The sequence below is a fragment of the Gekko japonicus genome, unplaced genomic scaffold (assembly GCF_001447785.1).
Source record: "Gekko japonicus isolate JY-2015 unplaced genomic scaffold, Gekko_japonicus_V1.1 scaffold127, whole genome shotgun sequence".
NCBI lineage: Eukaryota > Metazoa > Chordata > Lepidosauria > Squamata > Gekkonidae > Gekko > Gekko japonicus.
Window position 1 is genome coordinate 624,943 of NW_015170891.1, and position 22,719 is coordinate 647,661.

The following is a 22,719-nucleotide window of genomic DNA, read 5'->3' on the forward strand; positions in this document are numbered from 1 at the left end:
TTAAGAGCTCCAGATAGGGTGACCTAAGTAAGCACCCTACCTTTATTTAGGACTTTCTGGAACTCAAGCCCTGAACATATCCAGGGCTGGTTATTTATAGTTGAGTTAATAGTTATTGCAAGCATAAAAACTAAAATATATTGATCCATTTGAATTGTTTCTAGGAATGTCTTTAGGCTATAAATTCATTACTTGGAATTGCAGAGGTTTGAACAATCCCATAAAAATTAGAAGAGTTACTAATTTAATGAACAAAGAACGTCCAAATTTTCTTTGCTTACAAGAAACCCATCAAAAAACGAATAGATCTTTTTTGTCAAAAACTAAATGGTTCGAGCAAACTTATCAAGCACCTGGCAACTCAAGCTCACGAGGAGTTGCAATATTAATTTCAAAAAATACACCTTTCCAAGTTCAGAAAATAGAAAAAGATAAGGGAGGTAGATATATTTTTATTGAGGGATTGCTTAATGGTCTAAAATTAACAATTGCATCCATATACGCTCCTAACACTGACCAACACACTTTTATTAAAAATACCTTAGAAAAACTGCAAAGTTTTGCTTCAAATAACATTTTAATTGGAACAGATCTTAATATGATCATAAATCCAAACATAGACAAAACCTATGCAAAAAATGAAAATAAGTCAAGAGTACTTAAACCCACAATTTTAGAGAAAACATTACAAAACTATGGACTGTACGATACTTGGAGACACTTTAATTCTAACTCTAGGGAATACACCTTTTTTTCATCTGTCCATGGAACTTACTCCAGAATAGATTTTATCCTGGCCTCCAGCTCTATGCTGAATCAAATTAAAACAGTAGAAATAGGCTCAAGACTTTTTTCTGACCATGCATGGGTTACCAGTTACTTTTCAAATATAGAAAGAGATGGAAAAGGTCCATCATGGACCATGAATAGACTATTGTTAAATCAAGTAACATTATGTGAACAAATGCATAAAGATATTCAAGAATATTTCTCTTTTAACTCACAATGTGAAGCATCACAGAAAAACATTTGGGAAGCTTTTAAAATAGTAATGAGGGGAAAACTATTATCAATAGCCTCATCTTACTCCAAAAATAGACAAAGAATAATTGAAGAAATACAAGGAAAAATAAAACAACTGGAAACAAGGCATATGAAATTTGGGGGAAAGAAAACATACAAAAAATGAAGTTGCTCTTTTTACTTGAGAGTATTTGGTTCACATACAAACAAAACTGAATCTCACACACAATCACACAAGGTCCTTAGTATTACAAGAATAGAAAATAATCACTTTTACACTAAATGAATAGGGAGGGAAATAGCAAATAATCTGATCCGAAGCTTGACCTTCTCAATGAAGAATGAGGGAATAAGAACAGAATAACTAAAGGAATTCTAAGTCACACAGTTGGAACGTACCAACACGTGTGGACCTCTTTGGCTGCAGTCCAAGAGATCAAGTAAGAACAAAGGATTACTTGTATAGCAAAGCTAAACATACTTAGATAAAGGTAGAAGGTGGCTAGCGGGGTCCAAACTGTTGAACCTCACTTTATATAGGTAGTCCATAGGGGGCTGGCATCTGTGCGCCCGCCCATGTTCCCTGGCGAAAAAGTTTTTTTTCCCTTCAAGTCTTTGTGGATGCGCAAAAGCACACAACGGAGCATGCGCAGTCATGGTGTAAACAAAAATAAAACCTTCCAGTTTGCCGCACCGCGCACTTCGTTTTTGCGCGTGGGATTGTCCTGCGATCGGCACCTCTCCTTTCCCACGGAACCTCCACAGTACCTCCACGGGAGGTCTGATCAGGTAACCGCGCCTTAGTTTGCCCCGGGGCAAACTGCCACACTTCCCCCCCGCGGTTTCCTGCCCGTGTGACCGGGACCATACTTAGATAAAGGTAGAAGGTGGCTAGCGGGGTCCAAACTGTTGAACCTCACTTTATATAGGTTAGGGGGCTGGCATTTGTGCCATCCTCCTTTGTCCCACCTACCTGTAGTCCGTCCCAGGAACTAACTCTATTGGCTATAGGTAGTGACGTGTCTAACTAGAAGGAGTGGACAATATTGAAATCTAAACCTTTAACTCAAGAAACGCATCTGGTCAAGGTGTGAAGTTGGGTACCAGGGCAACCATTGAAGTGTAGATGATTCTTGCCCTGTCCCAGGCAATAAAATGGCCATCTGGCAGGAAGCTGTCCCTTTGGATGTAAACCAGATATCTTAGTTACGTGTCCTTCAACAGTTCATCAATGGTGGCTGCAAGCATAGAATTGTTGTTTGGGCTGACCACAATGATGATTCAACTATCTTCCTCAGGCTGGGCTGTGTGGGTGCAAACTCCCTTAGCATAGAATGCAGGCAAGGCGTCTTACAGGTGAAGCAATCACAGCGTGCAATGCAAACAGCTTTTCCTAAGCCTGTAGGGGTTTGTGGGCACAGTCCATGTGTGTGTGCGTGTGTCAGCAACTACAAATACACAAAAGTAAATATTAAGTTCATCTCCCAACAATGGCCTCAGTGATCAGGACTGGACATCTTTTTGGTATCCCTGCCCCCCTTAGACTTTGTCTTTGTGATATGGGGGAAGTTGATGATATTGTATATTATATTCTGAGATGCCCATGACATGAAGCCCTTAGGCTAAAGTACATTTTCCCTATTATTCCGTAGCATAATGGACGATCTGGATCTGGTAAAAATTTTACTTGCAGACCTTGACCACTATGTCTCTAGCAGAATGGCATTATTTGCCTTAGCAACAAGGAAAATCATAATGAGTTTAGTATTTAATGCAAAGTAGAAGTAGTATAGGAATATACTGATATTTTTCTATTGTCTACATTAACATTTTATGACCTGATGTATTATGTTATGGTCTATGGCTAAGACAATGAACTTATACTGAATAAACTTAATTTTTATTTTTGTTGTTCAGTCGCACAGTTAAGTCCGACTCTTCGCGACCCCATGGACCAGCTCCCGCCAGGCCCTCCTGTCCTCCGCCGTCCCCCGAAGCTGGCTCAACTTCATGTTTGTTGCGTCGATGACACTGTCCAACCATCTCATCCTTTGCCGTCCCCGTCTTCTTTGACCTTCAATTTTTAGTTTACAGTGCTGTCAATACCCTTTTGTTGCTGTAAGTGGTATTAATCAGGAAATAGAGAGAAGGAATTGGTGATGCAGTAATCTATAGAGAAATGTGTTGAGAACTGTAGTGAGACTGTTTGTGGCAAACGTGAGTGCAAGGATGATAATCCACTTCCAAGGGGGCACCATTATGATAAGGAACAAGGTGAGGAAAGCTGGGATCCAGATCAAGGACATGGATTATGTTTTTTTTTTTTTTTAGGGGACACTTTCAGTTCTTGGGAGTGACCATCAGATGTCCAGATGCTAGCCTTGCTTATAGCTGTAATAACAATAATATTGCTGACTTCCAGTTGATGGCGGCATGCTAGCAGACTCATATCCCGGAACTCCCGGGGGTGAAGCTGTGCTCCAGCCGAAGGAGGGTGTGTGCAGGCTCACTACTCCCCCAGGGACCCAGCTGAAGGGACCCTGGCCATGGACCTTTTGAGAGGTTGCCTCTTTGACGGCGTAATGCCGGAGAATTGAGGCACCTCTTCGCTCTGACGGTTCTTCGTGCTGAGAGACTGAATGGACTAAGTGATGCTGACCAGGGCAAGCACAGGAGATCGAGCATGAAATGGAGTGTAAACGAGGTCTGTGGGCCGATTATGAACGTGAGTCGTTAAGCATTGATTAAAAAGAAAAGAAGCTCCGCACCCCCACCCCATTGAACAGAAGATAAGGTGAGCGGGGGAGGGACGCCTCCCAAATGCATATACTTTAGAGCGATTGAGGGGGGGAGCGGAAGCAGAAACGGTTAAAACTGCTAAGGAGTACTTACCAAGGCGAGTGCAAGCATTAAGGAGCATATTCAGAGACTTTCAAAAATTTTGCGAAAGTAAACAAAGCAAAAAAGATGGCGGGGAAGAGGACGGAGAAAGAGAAGCATCTGAAATCGAAAGTAACTGAGATCCCAAAACCGGAAGGAGTCAATGAGCCGGCAAAGACTTGGGCAGACTCCATGCGCCACCTGCAGGACCAAATGAATAATCTCAAAGAGCAGATTACATCAATGACCCAGTGTATCACCACTCAACAAAATCAGATAAGCGAGACTCTGAAAATGATGAATCAAACAAATGAGAAGGTGAAAGAAGTGGACGTCACTACTCAAAAGGTGACGAAGAAAGTACAAAAACTGGAAAAGAAGCAAGTTTCTACAGAAGAGCAGTTGCTACAATTACAAATGGAAAAGGCTAATATGATCCTTTGGTTTCAGGACATGCCAGAGACCAAGGGAGAGAATTTGAAGGAAGTGATGAGTGAAATACTGGCTCCAGTGACAGAGATGAAGGCGGAAGTTTTGCTAAGCGAAATGGATGTAGCTACAGGTCATATTCAGGATACATAAAGAAAAATAATCTGCCTGGGGAAATGGTCGTAAGATTCTCAAAGAGGCATGAAAGGGATGCAATCCTGAAAGCAGTATCTGGAGCACCCCTGAGAGCTGGGGAGAGTGTCATCAGAGTACTGAAGGATATTCCATTTGAAATAAGACAGCGGAGAAAGAAATATAAAGATCTTGTTCTTTTTCTTCAAACAAATTCAATTGAATATAGATGGCTAATTCCAGAAGACGTCAACTTTAAAATTAAGGATAAAAAAGAAAAGATTGACTCTGTTCTGAAAGCGAGAGAATTTTTAAGAGTCCAGCTGGGAGGGCCAGAGGAGGAAGAAAAAGAAGGGGACAGCAAGTCCAGTGGCGAGCTGGACTCGGGTTCTTCCGGAGAGGACTCTGTCTGAGAAAGGGGCAGCAGCTCCTAAAGGTCCTTATAAGTTGCGGAAGAGACTGGACGAGAAGAAGTGAAGGCTGAAGGACTCTGAATTGTGCCTTTGAAAAATTTTGAATTGAGATGCTTTGGGGTATTTCCTGATATCAGTTGAATTTAAGATGTGGGAAAAGTTAACAGAATATGTGACTCAGTTTGTAATGAGATTAATATGATTAAGACTAGATGTGTATTCAAGTTGATCAGAAGATCTCCTCTCTTGGGTTTTTAGTCAGTAGTGGGTATCTTTTCTTTATCCCCGTAAATGTAGTCCCCTCCCTTATTTCTGTTATAGTTTGTAGTTTTAATAAAAATGTAATAAACAATTCCCCATCGGGGAGCAAAAAAACCCGCACAATAATATTGCTGCTTATTTCTGTTCACTGGGTGATGGCAGGGGGAATCCTCTATAAGTCAGGGAAGATCTGGGAAGGATTTCGACACAGAATGATCATTGTCAGGACTGGTGCAATGCAAGGAGCAGTTTTGGACATCAGTAGATGGCAGCAGCTTTAATGCTCAAGAGATGGAGCCAAACCTGGGATGAAAAACTGGGAGCAGGATTACAGCAGCAGATGTTACAGCAAAGGGAGCTGAGAGAACAACAAAAACTCTGGATATGGAGCAGGCAAGCATTAAGTTTGGAAGTGAAATAAAGAGAAAGTGGGTTATGTCCATTATTGGGGTGTTATAACCAAAAAAGTGAAGTTTACCAAACATCCATAGCATGATGGCTTTCTGTAGAGCTGTTAAGACACTTGGCATGATTTAACTACCACCAAGCAAGTTGCATTATTTTTAGGGGGCTGGAAACTTACTGAGCTGCGGATTGGGAGACTGAACAACTTTGAGACCTTCTTTTGGAGTGGAAACTGATACCTTGGTTTCCACAGGACTTTTTTTCCTTTGCAGAGTGAATTTTTATATATTTACTGTCTAGTATCCTGGTTTGGGAATATCTTTCCATGACATTCAACAGACTGCTTTGTGCTTGAAAAATGTTGTCTTTCTGCCAATTTTGCCACTTCAGAGTTCATCCTCTTTTCCAGATCATTAATGAGTCTCTAAAAGAACACACAAGGTCCAGTGCAGCTCCTTGGGGTGCCCTGCTGTTTTCTTCTCTCCGTTGAGAAAATTGGGCATTTATTCCTCCCTTTTGTTTCCGTATCTTTTCAGCAGTTGCTGATCCATGAAAAGACCCTCCTCTTGTATCCTGTGTCTACTACTTAGCTTCCTGAGAGCCTTTGCTAAAGGATTTTGCCAGGATCCTTTTGTAAATTCAAGCAGACCATGCATCTCCCTTAACCATGTGCTCGTAGGCTCACTGGAAGGACGCAGATATTCTCTAAGGATCATTTTCTTTTCTTTGCTTAAATAACAAATTTGTTCAGTTCTGGTGTGTACCTTTTCTATTTCTTCTGTATCCTGAGATACATTGATTGGAAATGCTGTCTTCAGTAGGAAAAAGAGCAGCCCATGCCAATATGTACACAGAAATATGTAAAAAATTACTGCATGTCTATAGATTGAATATATGACTAGGAGTAAAGATAAGTTCTTTCAGGCAGACTCCATGTTCCTATCCAATTTATAATAAGGAACTCTACTGCTAGACATCCAATGTACTTTGAAGAACTTCATGAGGGGAAAACTGTGGAGAAGGAATATGTCTAAATCTGTTGACTCTGGGCTAATAATAAATTTATCTTTGTCTTTGTCACTGACAATAAAAGTGGGTCCTGGGACTCCCGGAAGCACAGAAGTAGTGGTATGTTTTTCATGGTGCAAATTTTGAGTGCTCTGATTTGTACAATTTTTATTGATGCCACACTCTTGGCTTTTGTGTCTTCAGCAGTAGCCATTGATCAATCCCCCCCCCCCCTTCAGATGGAGAAAATTAACTTATTAAACCCTGGAAGGGATTAGACCATAAGTTTCACTAAATGAATGCATCACCCTCCTTACTGTAGAATTGTCATATGGCCTCTGGTTTTGTATGTTGGCAACTGGCTCCTACTTTGTTGTGCATGGCCTCTGTGTGATCATAGCCTGTGTTATCATAGCAATGTTTTCAGTGCAAATGACTGGAGTCCATTGTTTTGCTGGATTCTGGAGTGTAAGAATGGGGGTCTTTGAAAAGCTTCTCTTCTCATGAGAATGCTGGGGGGATGGGATGGGACTTCATAGCATAGCCATAATGTGGAACATGCAAACTTTACTACTTTCCTGCTGGATTCCAGGTTTGGTGTAACTGGAAGTGACTGCAGAGGTCACCCATCAGCTGTGAAACTCTTGGACTTGTGCCAGTGTTTAAAAATTGTATGAAGTGCTGTGCAGGAGGCTAAAAGTGGAGTTTCTGCCAAATGGTTCACAAGGCAGAGTAACAAGGAAGTTGAATAAGGGATGTGTAAGGATTCAGGTATTCTGTCATTATAAGACAAAACTAACTAGGGTAGAGTGACATGGTACTCTCTTTTTGGAATAAGGGGTGAGTGGGTAGGAAGTAAATGCAAAGTCATCTTGCAGGCTTGTATTTAGCAGTATTAAAAGTCTGTCCCCCGCCTCTTGTCCTGTGAAAAACAGAAGCAACAAACTTGTGTAGCATTTAAAAGCTAATGAATAGATTGTTGCATAATTTTTTGTGACTCCCCAAAGCCCAATTTTTTGAAGGTGCTGCAAGACTCTGTTTTAGCTGCAGTGAACTTATATCACCAAATCTCCAGGTTTTCTTACTCTGAGGAAAGGAAGGCAATTTGTCTCTTTGTTCCAAATTTATTTATTTATTTTGATTTATATTCCACCCTCCCTGCATAGCAGGCTCAGGGCGGGTTACATCAAATTTGGTAGAAAATTGAATATTCTGGACTTTTAAACTTCCTTTTAGTTTAAGTGCAGACAAATGATAGTCGTGTTTGGGTTCATTTTATGCATGTGAAAGATTAATATATTTTAGATATCTCATTCTGTATAATTTCTAAGAAATGACTGTGTGACAATTTTTGGTGGCTTGTTTCCCATTAATTAGCCATCCATGTATTGCTTTTTAAGAGTTTTGATAGTTTAAGACTGTAACATCACCTTTCTGTACTTCAGAATTTTTTAAAAAAGCAAAAGTAGTGTTGTAAATGTTAGATTTATTTGAAGTGACATTTTAAAGGGTATTCTGGGATCAGGGATTAAGTGCAAAGGGAGCTGTTGGGAGCTTTTAAAACAATTAAAATTCCAGCTTTGGCTACGCTCACAACTTTCTGGCATTTTTTCTGTCTTTTCTCAATTTTGATTCCTTTTTAGAAATGCTTAAATTCAAACACTTGAGAATGTTTCTGACTTTGGATGTCTGAGAATTCCATCTTTTGATTGTTTTTCCTCTTGTATTGTTCTTTTACAGCCCAAGTGTGGTATGTTGTATTTTCAAATTAATGTTATGAATTTTGCATGATGTCCTTTTTGTCTTTGTCAAATTCAAAGTCAGACTGCATGTAAGAGGGATACTTACTTGGGCTGCACTTTGCGTCCATTCAGGGCTTCAATTCATTTAAGTTTTGGGATGCGTAGTGGAAGTGATGCCCTAAATCAAGGAGGCTTCTGCTGCAGTTCTCCCAGTTTTGTGCTAGTTGATGGTCATAGGATCTTGAGAGAAGCAACCCCAGTCAGAGGAGAGAACATTGTATGATAGAGTTCTGCTCTTAACTTATATAAAGGAATTACTTCTTAAATGGAGCATTTTTGTTTGTTGTAAATGCATGATAAATTAATAAATCTGTATGAGATATTCCTAAATGCAATAGACGATTGTGTTTTAAAACAATTAGGAATGGAACCACCTAGAGCAGTGGTGGCGAACCTATGGCACGGGTGCCAGAGGTGGCACTCAGAGCCCTCTCAGTGGGCATGCGTGCCATCGCCCCAGCCAGGCCCAGACCATTAAAGTGTCGAATTCTCTGCCAAATAATTGTAAGTAAATGAAAGCATTTGGGATTGCTTTCCTTACTTTGTTTGGATCATCTTAAGTCAATGTGTGAGTTGTTTTTTCTAAAGTAAAACCTCAGTATTCAGGTTAAATTGCCGTGTTGGTACTTTGCGATAAATAAGTGGGTTTTGGGTCGCAGTTTGGGCACTCGGTCTCTAAAAGGCTTGCCATCACTGACTGAGTAGTGCCTCAGATCTCATGTGAGATGTGGTTGGATCACTAAAAAATGATGACCACAAATTTCAGATCCAACATATATAGTGGAAAATTGCCCAGGACGTCAAACATGGTAACATTTCAATTCAAAAGAGGAATCCATTTAGAAATTAGAAAATCAGTTCAGGTGAAGTTGAAAGGAAAAGCAGGAGTACTATCTCCACAAAATGTTTGGAAGTTGTTTAAATTACTATAATACAAATTCAGGCAAAATGAGAAATATGAGAGGATTCAGAGACATTATTAGATATAAGGGACATCTGATGGGCCACTGTTGGAAGCCGGATGCTGGTCTAGCTTTATCATTGGTCTGATCCAACATTTCTGCTCTTATGTTCTTATGGTCTGTTCAGGTAGTGTCTGAATATCAATTGCCTGATAGCAAAATACAGGATTGCTATCACTTTCTACCTTGTTTTGTAAGCTTATCAGTAGTACCTAGCTGGGTATTGTTGGATACAGAATCCTGGGCTAACAGGGTTTTGGTCTGATAAAGCCGAGCAACTCTTGCACAAGTAATAACGCAGAGTGTTTTGTGTGTGTGTGTTGCTTAGATTATCATAATGAATAAGATATAATGTATAAATTATAATTCTTTACAAATGTAGGGCCAAGTCCACTAAAGATTTTGTTCTCTTAAAGTCCCATTGAATAGAAGGGTTGTGTGCCAGGAGAGCAGAAGGGTATGCTTGTGGCTTGTGTTCATTGGTTTATTTTTAAAGTGGGTTTGGATCCCTTGGGTCTTGCAGGGCAGCAACACATTTGGTGTAGTGGTTAAGAGTCAGTTTGGTGTAGTCTCTAATCTGGAGAACTAGGTTTGATTCCCCACTCTTCCACATTGAGCCAGGTGGGTAACCTTGGGTCAGTCACAGTTCTCTCGGGGCTGTTCTCTCAAGAGCAGTTCTCTCAGAGCTCTCTCAGCCCCACCTACTTCACAGGATGTCTGTTATGGGGAGAGGAAGGGAAGGAGATTGTAAGACGCTCTGAGCCTACTGAAGGGTGGGGTATAAATCCTCCTCCTCCTCCCTTGCTTGGGATACTTTGCCATGCAGATCTGCCTGTTGTTGCATAGTAACAAATAAGTCTAAACTGTTATATGGATATTGCAAAGTAACATGTGTGGTGTTAATTGCAACACTTGAACTGTTGGTTGGTTGGGGCTCTTACAGTTCTTTTGGGTTGGTTCATGTTAAAGTTCAAATGAGACAGGCTGTGGCTGTGAAACAATGTGTGTCGTCTTAGAACACCTGAATTCTGCATGTTGTTGTTCAATCACACAGTTGAGTCCAACTCTTCGCAACCCCATGGAGCACATCATGCCAGGCCCTCCTGTCTTCCGTCGTGCTCTGGAGTTTGCTTAATTTCATGTTTGTTGCCTCGATAACACTGTCTAACCATCTCATCTTTTGCCGTCCCCTTCTTCTTGACCTTCAGTCTTTCCCAGCATCAGGGTCTTCTCCAGTGAGTGCTCCCTTCTCATTTGGTGGCCAAAGTATTTTTGCTTCAGCTTCAGTATCTGGCCTTCCAGGGAACCGTCAGGGTTGATTTCTGCATAGACGAAGTTTAATGGTTTTGTCTGTATTGTGGGTAAGAAATATTGAGAAATTAAGGAGATGATTTCTGTTTCCAAGTTGTAACGTTTGCCATAAAATTTATACAGAGACTGCTTAGCTGGAACAGTTTTAAAGGCTCTGACCCTGAGCAGCCTTACTTGGATGTAAGTTCCGTTGGAGCTGCCAGGGCTGATGCATCCAGTATCAAGGTGTGAGAAAATGAAACTCTCTGGGATCGTGCCCTTAACCTGCATTTTGACAGAAGGTGAGGAACAATAATTGTGTGCTATAGCTAAAGCAGGAAAATGATGGTACTGACCTTATTGTGAGGAATAAAGAATGGATCAGAGTGGAAGTGTTTGTTTTATAGGTTTTCTTGTGGTTCTTCTAAAGGGTTTGTTGAATTACCAGTATTTTACCTAGCTTCCCCTTGAATTCTATGTAAATCCTAATCTCTGTTTGCTGAGGATGACAGATTTTGTATCTTCTAGTTCTTGAGGATTAATGCCATAATAAATGTTAGCTTTTAATGCACCCCAAGGCTCCTTGTTGCTTTTGTTAAAAGGGCAAAACATTAGCTCCTGTTGAGAGAAACTCTTCTACAGTTTGAGCTTTTGTCTTCTTTAAATAGGTGAGTTTATGCAGCAGCCTGCTTATGTATGACATTAGTATACTTTGAGGAACTACCTGGATTAATTTTTGTTGTTTGGCTGTTATGGGTGATGTTTGTCCGTTGTATTTCTCTTTCCTCACCATGACCTTTAAAACAGATTTTTCAGTCTTGTATGGCCTGACCTAGAAGGCACCAGAAGTCATGGCTGCTGTTCATAAGCTATACCTAAACTGTTAACTCTTTTTTTTTAATGCTTCCAGGACAAAGAAGGCTTTGCCAGCTGCTACTTGAGTCAGTACATCTCATATGGCCTGAAAAATCAAAATATATCTGCATTATTTACTTTCTCTGTTGCAGCAAAGATTCTTTTGATTGTTTGTTTTGTATGTATGAAAAGTATGATTTTCCTTATTTTATCACTTCTGGTGTACAAAGTGGGTAAATATTGTTTGGTGTTAATGTTTCCTCTTGTTTTCTTTTAGAATGGTGTGAGGAGAGGCTTGGTAGGGAGTTTGGATGTTAAATGTATTTAGGGTATTTCGTTCTTAGCTTGGAATTATGGCCTTACTTTGTTTCATTCTAAGGTCTGTAAATGTGCTTTCTAGGAAGGAGCCTTTTGTGTTAGTTGGTTCATGTGGATTGCTCCAACTTAGATTTTGGTTCACAATTGTGTTGAGGTGATGCTGAAGCAGAATAGTGAAATACCATCTTTTTTACATTTGAAAATGAAATTTGACATTGAATAGTGGCATGTGGTGGCATCTCAGCATATTATGGGCTTGCACTCTTGTTTTGCACTTAGGATATGTTTTAGGATTTAGGATATCATTAATATGGGGGGAGGGGTAGAGAGATGACACATGTTTCCCTGAATAAGTAAGGAAATGTTATGTGTCTCCCTCTTGTATTGGGTTAGGTTTACAGGTTGTGGTGGTGCAGAAATCCCTCCCCCCCATTACTGGTAATTATTTTGTACCCAAGTCACATTTTTAAGTATGGGGTGTGTGGAGGGGTGTGGAATACAAACCAAAATGATCCCCTCCTCTTTGCTTTCTTTGATAACATTGGTTGGTTACACAACAGCTGATGCATTGAGTACTTTTAGATTCCTTTAATTGGTGACTGTACTACTTTCAGAACAGCTCTATCAAATGAAGACAATAGGTCAGTGTCTGCTGTCTATGCAGTCAGAGACATGCCAATTGTGTTTGAAGGGTAGGATTCTTGTTCTTACAGAGCAGTAATGTTTCCCATGAATCTTTCCCATCTTTGCTGGCCAGTGTAAGGTGGTCTGTGCTTTTTCTTGACCACATCCTGCTGATTCATAAGCTTAATGTGCTTTGCTTTTTGCCTTTGGAAGGAGCAGCCACTTAAAAAAAGCAACCTGTACTTGAATAGTTGAGTAGCAAACATAAGTATCTTGGCGCTTCCCTGAAGCTGCAGTCTTGCTATGCATTATGCAGTATAAGAAAAAAAACCTTTTGGTTAAGTTAAAGATCCCCCCCCCCCCAATCTGGTAGTTAATCCTTTGTCTTGGTTCTAAAGCCTTGATCTGCAGTTGACTTGAGCCCTTTCTGGGCTCAACAAAATAATATACTAAGTGCAACATCCAACACATGGCAAGAAAGTGAAGGTTTTGTTGTAGTAAGTATAAGAGTATGCATTATGTCTTGGAGGTATTTTGCATGGTCTTGTATGAAATAAATCTGTTTCCTTACACCATTTTTGGAAAGGGATGATGTTGAGAGTAGTTATATCCTGCAAAGCTATGGAGGAAACCGTGAGGGCTAAAGAATGTGCATTCTGTTTCTAAAGAGGAGATTCCTTTACTTAAGTGTCTGGCCTTCTCTATCCCAAAGGCTTGGGGATTGATGCCATTAAGACCAAGAACTACAGGAATGGTGTGAAAATCTGGTTAAACCAACTGAAATAGAACAGCTAACTGGTCAGTGTCTTTATAATGCTCAGAATATTTAGTCTGTGTGCAAAAGATGGCTTGTTAGGAACTTATCCTATCTGTGTTACTTTACTGAAATAAGTATGTGGGAGAGATACTGTTGTACAGAAAAGTTCAGGAGTAGCAGAGCATGCCTTAAGCATGAATAAAAGTGGATGCTGAAGAAACCTTTCCTCATCGAAATGCTCTTTATGAATGATGGAGAAAAGAAGCCAAACTTCCCCCCCATTTATTGCTCTTGAAATAGTAGAAGAAAAGAGCAGCCCTAAGTTGGAGCAGATTCCCACCCTGTCAGCTGGAAAATTAAATCAGGTTCCAGCCACGGGATTAGCTTTGATGCTTGTGGGGAAAGGCAGGTAGTGCCTTAAACACCGTGAAATTGAAGAATGAGATTTTTCAAGTCCTGCTTTCAGGCCTTTGTTACAGACATCCCCCTACCACTGGGCGTTAACGGTATTCTGCATTAACTATATAACTATATTAATTGCACTTTGCAAATTAAAACCCTGCTGGATATGTGTCGAATAATGTAAGCACGAGGTCATGCATGCACCCATTTGCGTTTTTAAACTGGCATTACATATACAGCGTAGCACTGTGTTTTTAGCAGTTGTGGCTTCAGCTAGAGCTAGGATTACAAAATAAAAAGTCCAATTTGAAATAAAAATCACAAATGGACTTTAAAAAAATGACTTTATTGTGAAAGTTTAAGGTGGATTTCCAAAGCTATTTAAAAATGAATAGATATATTCTAAAAATAAGACACACAATAACACCAGGATAAATACTTTATACAAATAGAACTCCACACATACCTTTTTAAAAAACTTTGTGAGGGAAGAAAGTGAAGAGTCAGATTGTTGTATAGCAAACAGGGAAATCTATTATTGCTGACATTTTAGCTAGAAATAAGCGAGAAACTGTTTAACAGACAAAAGTGAATTAAAATGCACAGTAAAAGTGGATAGCTATGCATTTTGAGCATTTGTTGGACAAATCGATGAGAAAGTGGTACTGTAACCAAACTAGCTGCTTAGCTAAAGGAAATAACATTGGAGAAAACTGAACTGTGAAGTGTCAGTTATTTTCTATCCATCCCTCCCATCAAATGCAACCAGCTGGATCTTGCACTCACCACTTGAATATCCAGTTTGCCAGCATACTTGCATGATATACTAAGCACTACCCCCCATACAAGTGAAAGGACACATCATTTTTGTGTTCCCACAGGGACAATTAACTTTACTGAATAAATCAGTTAATTCATGTTTTACAGCATAAGAAAACAAAGCTTTTAATGGGAAACATAAATTGTTTGTAAAATGTAGAGGAGCTTAAAATGTTTATTGGTGAAAATCCTTGTGTTTTGGAATTATCCTGGAGCTTTTCCACAGTAATATTGAGGGGTAATAATTTCTAATGCCGTTCTTAAGCTCTTCTGTTATTTGTATGTGTGATGTGAAGCTTATTTTATAGATGTTGGCAGTATTTCAGAAGTTGTAGTACTTCAGAGATGTCTGCTACATTTAAAAACAAGCACCCCTGAAATCCTGTTATTTGTGGTTAACCAAAGCATTTGTTAAGTATTGTGTTGAAAATCTAGTGAAGACAAAGGTATGTTGTCAGGATAATGAATCTGAATCAAAAAACGAGACTTTGGTTTGATGTCTTCAGTTGTAGATCAGCAGAGAATCTATCCATGTGATCACAACTTCCTAGTGACTGGAACAAATGTCTTAACAAAAGCCTCAATTAATGTACCAGGTATTTGACATGTTTTGCATACAAGAGTACTTGTAGAATGACCAAGCTTTAGCAGGTACTGCTCAGAATTACTCTCTGGCTCCCTAGCTCCTTGAATTGTGCTGCCTCTCTGATTGTTTTTGAGTGCTTGTGTAGGAGTAGGCTGAGAATTATTAATTAAGTTTCAGCTGGTGTGTGTCTGTTCAGAGTATTAAATTGAGGAAAGGCTTTTAGTTGCTTGGCTGTAACTCCACCTGTTTCTCATGAAAGTTACTGCCATGCAGTGTGCTGCTTGTGCCCCCCCCCCCAGGTAACTGCTTGGGCTTTGTGTCTGCAGGAGGCAACATGTTCAGACATTTAATAGTTATGTTGCTAGTGCGGGCAGAGGAGTGTCTGTGGGACTCCTTTCTTTTGGGGAAGCTACTGATCTGCAGATGGTGAAGGCTCCATGGAGGTCTAGGAGACTCTAAAGGTGATTTTTTTAAACGTGAAGAGATATGTGCTGTTGTGTGTGCTGTGATCCACAGTCCCACACGTTCTGCGCTGGAGGTGTGGTGCTGCTGCATGAGGTGGATGTCCTGATCGCCATTCATTTCAATGAATGGGGGTGCCTGAGAATATTGTGGCTGGCTGTGATTGTGCTTTATGTCTCAACTCTTCAAGTTAAAGAAGCAGGCAGTTAACTTTGTATTTTTATACTTGATGTATTTAGCTTCCAGGATTTGACTTTTAAAAGGTTATTAGCTTTTAAAAAAAATAGACTAACATTTGAGCATGTCCCATTCCCTTTTATCCTGCCATCCTCTTTATGGCCAGCTGAATTCAGCCTTTTGGGAATGTGACCTTGACATGTCATGTCCAAATTACAAAGGTGCCTTGAGAAGGAATTCTTGGTGGATACTCCCCATCTTTTGGAATGCCTTTCTCCAAAAGCCCTGTGGGCATACATACACACAAATATAATAACAATAAAATATCAGGTTAAAAGAATTAAAAATTATACTTATAAAACAGACACCAGCAGTAAAACTGTATATAAAATCTGTACTGGAAGGAAAGCCCAGATGCAAGTCTTAAAAGCATAGCTGAATATAGGCTTCTCCTGGTGCCTAAAAGATGGTAGTGAAGATTGCAGGGGAAGTTCTGTAATTAGGGGCCACCACAGAAAAGGTTTTCTTTAAGCTAATATACGGGGGAGTAGTAGTGGGAATGAGGGTGGGGTGCTTCTGAGAAGGGGAGAAGGGGGTGGAACTGGAGCAAGTGAGAGTTGGACTGGAAGCTGAGAGCAATCTGTGGGGCTAAGAGTGAGTGTGAGGTTGGCTGGTTCATTGATTCAGGTGGGATGCTGCCTTGAAATATTCTCACTCATAGGGCTTGCTTTCTTCCAGCTTCACAGAGTTCAGCATCCAAGCCAGATATCTTTGTCAAGGCCCAATCCTGCCCACCCAAGTTCCTTACCAGCAAGGTAAAGTGTGGTAGGTGGCTGAGGCCTTGTTGTATCCTGTGTCTATCAGGAAAAAAAAGCAATGGGAAAGGGTAATCAGCTGCTCTGGTACACAATAAATCCAGATTAATTACAGGATCCTTTGGATGATGGTGTGAGGCTCTACTTCCCTTCTGTTAGCCCTATGATGTTAACTTTGTCTTTGCATTGTTTAAATCTTGCTGCCTTAGTTACGTATGCGGGATACTAAGACTGGAAGCTGGGTCTATATATCATAGTCCTCAAAACATCAAAGGGAAACTTGAATTTATTGGAAGTTATCTTGGAAGCTTAGAGCTGGGTATTGGTAGAATACGTATGAAGGGCTAAAAGGCAAGATGCAGTCTGTCATACCTTTAAGGGTTTAGCCCAGTGATATCCAGTGGCTCTATGCTATGCCAGTTGTGGTTTCCCAATATGGTGCCTGCCCCATGTTTCAGGAAAGTGGGCAAGGCCCTTGCCTGATGGAGTTTGGAGTTGGCAGGTGATTCTCAACTTCAAACAGACACTCCTGGAGGAATGGGTAAGCTGCAAGTCTCCCTAAGATGCAGGCCTCATGCCAGGGATGGAAGTAAATTTTTTGGTTGATAGTAATTGTGAATGTGGCTCTCCATGAGCCATAGATTGAGTACCACTGGTTTAGCCTGAGATGATGGCTTTAATTATGTTTTCTTGAATAAAAAAGGGTGGGGTAGATGTTATAAAAATAAAATAAGGCACAATATGAATGTCTTTAAATAAAGTCTTGGCTGCTTTGGGGCTGCATGCTCTACCTTCCCATCCCAGTTCTCTCACCGCTATATTGTATACATACTCTTCTTGCGTGCAGTGTGTAGCCCATTTGTAGCCCAGCTTTTATAACCTCCAGCACACCTCTGAACAAGAGATTGTGGGCCAAGTGGCGAAGCATCCCCATCAGAGTTGCAATGGTTGACGGGTAAAGCAAGTCAAATAGAGCACGGCTCTTTTGCTCTGTATGTGCTGTGTTTTTTTTTCCAAATAAAAATGTATTTAATATTTTATGAAATGCCCCTAGACCGTTTAACACTTTAACCAGTGGAGTTGATGCAATGCAGCCCCGTGGAGTACTGTTTTTTAGTTTTTTTTTAAAAAAGTACAGGCATGTAAGTGGATTGCTGCCAGATGGAGAATTTTTAAAAGAATTTTATTAACTGCAGGGTGCCAGGGTGTGTGCATTTGCCATACTGGCGCTGATAGGAACAGGAATGCTTGAAAACATGCAAGGTAAACAGCAGCATTACTCAGGTAAGTTGTGTGTCAGTGGAGTCTATTGCCTTGCTTACTTGCCCGAGGGCTTGTCCTCTGTCCCACAGATCCAATCAGTGCTCTTTCTAAGCTGTGGAGTCTTATGAACAAAAATTCTACTTTGTGAGCTACTGGCATTAAAGTTGTGAGTGAGTGGTTTGTCTACTGCATAAATTAGTTTTCTCTGGAGCCATCCTTCTTGAGCTAAGACAAAAATGTGTGAGCCGGAGGCCAAAAAACCCTGTGAGCTAGCTCACACTAACTCAGCTTTAAGGGAACACTGGACCCAACGTATGATGTCTTCTGATTTCCTCAGCAGCATGAATACTTGGGTTTATGCCTGCCCAGAATCATAAAGAAACATGGCAGTTAGGGTTTGCATAGCCCTATCAGAGTGAGCAGAAACGTGACCTAACCAATTCAGAATTAATTATAGGCAACAGCATGTGTTGACTGTTGTAGTTACTGGTGAAAACAAAAATGCTGAATTAGTTATTCAGAGGGCTGAGAGATTACTTCTGATTCCTTAGAGCTTGCATCAGATGTTTAGGAAGCAACCCTATTGTTGTCAGTGGGGGGTGGGCAGTATTAAAATACTCTGGCCCCGGTCACACGGGCAGGAAACTGCAGAGGAGAAGCGTGGCTGTTTGCCCTGGGGCAAACTACTGCGCAGTTACACGATCAGACCTCCTGTGGAGGTACCGTGGAGGTACCGTGGAGGTTCCATGGCAAGGGAGAGGTGCCGATCACAGGACAAGCCGGCGCGCAATGAAGAAGCGCGCGCCGCGGCAAACTGTTTTTTTTTTTTTGTGTACATGACAAATGAGCATGCTCCGTTGGGTGCGCATGCGCATCCACAGAGACTTGTACAAAAAAAACCCCACCTTATTTGCAAGGGGACATGGGCGGGCGCCGGATGCCTCCGGAAACGCGATCAGACGCCCGCCCTTGCCCCGCAGTTTCCGGAAACTAGTACCTCCAAGGTATTAGTTTTTTGCCACGCAGTTTCGGCTGGAAGCCTCGGTTGAGCCACGGGAGTGCTACGCTTCCCAGATGTGCTGGTGAGATCGCGCCCGGAAACTCTGCCTGTTTTCCGTCTCACTTGTGTGGCTTCTGTTACGTGTGACCGCAGCCTAAGTAGGGTAAAGCTTAGGAGCTTTTCTCTGCTTTTTTATACTTAAGGTAGTTGATATTCCTGCTTTTCCCATCCATGAGCTATTGATGCAGATCTAGAAAATCCAAGTAATATTTGAATGTGACACAATAAGAACCATTTTGATTAGAAGAGACGACTCTGGGCCTTGTAAGTTCTTTACACTAGTGTGGATCCAACCATGTTCTAACGAGTCTTTCTCCAAATTAAGTACCTCTTCCTCCAAGGTTCTGTGGGGTTGCACCCCACTATGCTTGATTAATCACTGCCACAAGATGTAGTGATTGCTACTAGTTTTAGATTACTTTACAAGAGATTAGACAAAGCATGAAGAATAGGTCCATAAATGATTATTAGTCATGATTGCTGAATGGAACCTTCACTTTTACCTATGCCAGTTTTGGTGGAGGCAAGGAGAGGTTTGTGCTCCCTGTTTGTGAATCTTCTACTGCATTTGGGTTGGCTGTCATAAGAAATAAGATGCAGGACTTGCGGAACTTTTGGAGTCTGATCCATCAGAGCACTTATGCTTGATGTTGCCTTTCCAAGTACAAAAGAGCCTGTGTGATTGTGGATTTTGAAAATGCAGGTACTTGAATAGTGCTGATCTTTGTATCCTGACTTGAGTTTTGAACTTAATTGTGCCGAATCTAGTTTAGGATAGTTGACAAAAACTTAAAATACATTTGTTATTTTTTATAATTCCTTTGACATTGATTTAAAAGTGAAGGGAAAATGGACAGACTCTGGATATGGGAGCATAAATTTATAGCTTGGAAGTAGTGTCTGCCTGGGGGCCTTTAGTTTATCCTTCACCTTTTCCCCAGGCTTCAGCTGAGAATAAAAGCAGGATTATTGGGAGGGGGAAAATACTGACAATGCTAGGGGAAGTCAATAATGACTGAAGACCAGAGTCGAATGTTAAATTATATTTTTCTGATGTGGATAGCCTTTCTGTGGAGGAAAGGAGTGAGAGCCTCGTGTAGATTGTCACATGTGATGGTTCCATAGCAAAGACTTAATGTTTTATCTTCTGTGGAAGTGCTTCCCGTGTAGGCAAAGTGCCCTTTGAAGGAGTGCCATGTTAAGGAAAAGAATGAGATGCTTCCTAAAAGAATGCTAATAAAGCCCCTCTACCTGCTGGCTCTCTGCTATTGATTGCTTTCTTGAGAGTTTTTGGTAGTAATTTTTCACAATTTCATCTTGGACAAGAGCTATTTAATAAGGGGTCTGTACTTCACTATAAATGTTCTCTGAGAAATCCAAGCACTGTGATAGTCCATTGAGCTCCTAGATGTGCTACGATAAGCTGTATTAGCAATAGTTGCTGTAATATGGGGCAGTATTGCTTTTTCAGAGCATGCTGGTTTGATGGCAAACTTGGTGCCTCACATTAGTGGTTATATGCATGGGTTGTCAATAGTGGGGGAAAGGCCATAGCTCGTTAGTAAGACCACATTAGAATTTGGAGTGCATGGCCCTAAACTTGTTGATTTCAGTTTGCTTAGGTGTGCCTGATACTTCATTGGTTCAGGCTCCCCAATGGTCTTTCTGAAAACATCCCAGTCATGTGTACTGTTTTCAGGATGCAACTGAAAAGGTCTACTAAAACACAGTTTTAGTTAACCCTTTAGGATTTTCTTTGGCTACAGGAGGGGGTGCAAAACAGGCTGAAATTTTTACTGGGGACTAAGCTATATTGAGGATACACAAATATCTAATAAACTGTCTTATTTGTTTTGTATGATTGAGTTGGTCTCCATTTGTATTCTGTGTGACTCTAAGAGGCCGCTTTCTTCTCCCTCCCCCTCCTTTGTGCACAATAGAAGGACTCTAATCAAACTTCTGTCTACATAGAAAACCTAATAACAGCTTCCTGCAGTCAGTTGCTTTTTTAAAAAGTGGTCTTACTGTACATTTAAATACTTTGTTGAAAGCAAGTACAGTTTAGTGGAAACTCTGCATCTGGTAACAATTGAACCCTCCAATTAACCAATTTATTAGCAAAACAAACTTTGCCTGTGAGAAAGTTAGAGTGGGACAAGTGTGTGTGTGTGTGTGTAAAAGAATAAAAGTATATGATGTATACATCATAAAATTATTCTCTGCCCCACAAGCCTTAACTCTGGCAGAGGAGAGCAGTAATTGAGCAGTAAAGATTGTTTACAAATCCCCACTCCCTTCATAATGATCAAAACTTGTGGAAACATTTCTGCAAAATGGAAAGCATCTGGTTAACAATACACCCAGCACCACAAGCCCAAAGAATTGAAAATGCTGACAATTGTATCAATGCATGTTGGACAACAGACGAATAAATGACAACTTCTTCACAAATTCCACAGCATCTTGTTTCTAATCTATTATTGTTGTAATTAAAAATTACACTAATAATACAGAGGCTGGCAATCTTGGAAACGTTGTTAGGAAAAGCAGATGGTCGCCACGGAGTTGTTTTGAGATGGTTTGTCAGATAAATGATTTTTGGTCTGGGTTTTGTGTGTTGCTGCTTCTGTTCTATTTAATACAATTATACTTGTTCTGAGCTGCTGCTTCTCAAGTTGAACTGTCGTTGTTTACCCTGAGCAGTGAGGAAGAAAGGTACTTTTGTTTCTTGAGGTTTCTGGTGTGAAGAAGGTTAAATATTAGGGTTTACCAGTGCTGAAGGCTTTAATGGTTTAATTAGATGTTTTAAGGAATGCTTTTAATTAGATGTTTTCAGCAAATGAAATATGCATGTTTGGAACAACTGTTAAGGAGAGTCTCTTTTTCCGTTTCTCCTCCATACTTGAATCAGCTTTGAAAGATTTGTGATCAGGTCCCACAGAATGCTGCTATTGGGCTTTTCTTTACAGACCTTCAGTAGAAAGGAAGAAAAAGTCCCTTCTTGCAGTTGGCTAAATGAGGTACCTGATTAAAAATAAGGAGTCGAAGCACGTTGAGGACCCTATTCCCTTCCCCATGCACGTAGCTGGCAATTTGCACCTGGTTAGGGGTTTTTTGCATTAGATAACAGCCTAAAGTTAACAGTAGCATCAGGTCTCTCTAATTTCTTTTTTGTCTTTCTGGAAAGAGGGTAAAAGGAGAGCCTTGAGGAGTCCTTACTTCCTCTTATCAGCGTCTCAGCCTCAGCTGCCCTTCTTGGATCCCCTGCCAGGGCTGCTATCATCTTCTGATCAAATATTAATGTGTGATTCTCTGCTTGCTCACTAATCCAAAGCCAATTAATATTATCTGTCAATTATTTACAGATCCTGAGGTGCGGAGGCAATTCCCCGAAGACTACAGTGACCAGGTTTGGAATGCGTAATTAATTTTTTACATGATAAAATTCATTTCAGGGTTGTTCAACATAATATTGCTGTTCTTTTTTTCTCTTTAAAAATCCAAATAAGAAAAACAATTTTTAGAAGAGGGAAGTATAATTAAAATATGATTTTAAAAAAGAAAACTGTGCACACATTTGTAAACTTGCATGAGAAAAATTTAGATGTTTTTCAACTCTGTCAAACGTTTAAAGTTTAAGGGTCTATTTTGGAAGAATCAGATCAATTAATTTCCCTTTTAAAAAAAGACTAACCCCCCCCAACTACCTTTGGAGGTGCTGCAGGCGACAGTTAGCTAAAGAATCCTCATTTCATTGTCTCAGAGGTATGAGTTTACTTGGATTCACAATGTATTTTACAAAATATTTCCAGGATCTTATCATATCTTGTAGAGAGATGGAATAAAGGAGAGAAGGTGGTGGGAATTTTGCAATTAGGGCGCGGACTGAAGTGCAAAGTGAATATATCCTATAATTCGATAGTTCATGAGATGATTGTGATAACCAAAAGCTGTTCCCTATCTCAGTGGCTGCTTT

The 22,719-nt window shown here is 40.4% G+C and overlaps 1 protein-coding gene across 1 annotated transcript in view; it reads left to right on the forward strand.

The window, feature by feature from the left end:
• DENND1A (DENN/MADD domain containing 1A) overlaps nt 1-22,719 on the forward strand; it is a 341,344-nt gene that overhangs the window by 68,489 nt on the left and 250,136 nt on the right. The window contains 1 exon segment of the mRNA XM_015418453.1: nt 22,109-22,152. Within this exon segment, the coding sequence (XP_015273939.1) occupies nt 22,109-22,152 (44 nt within the window).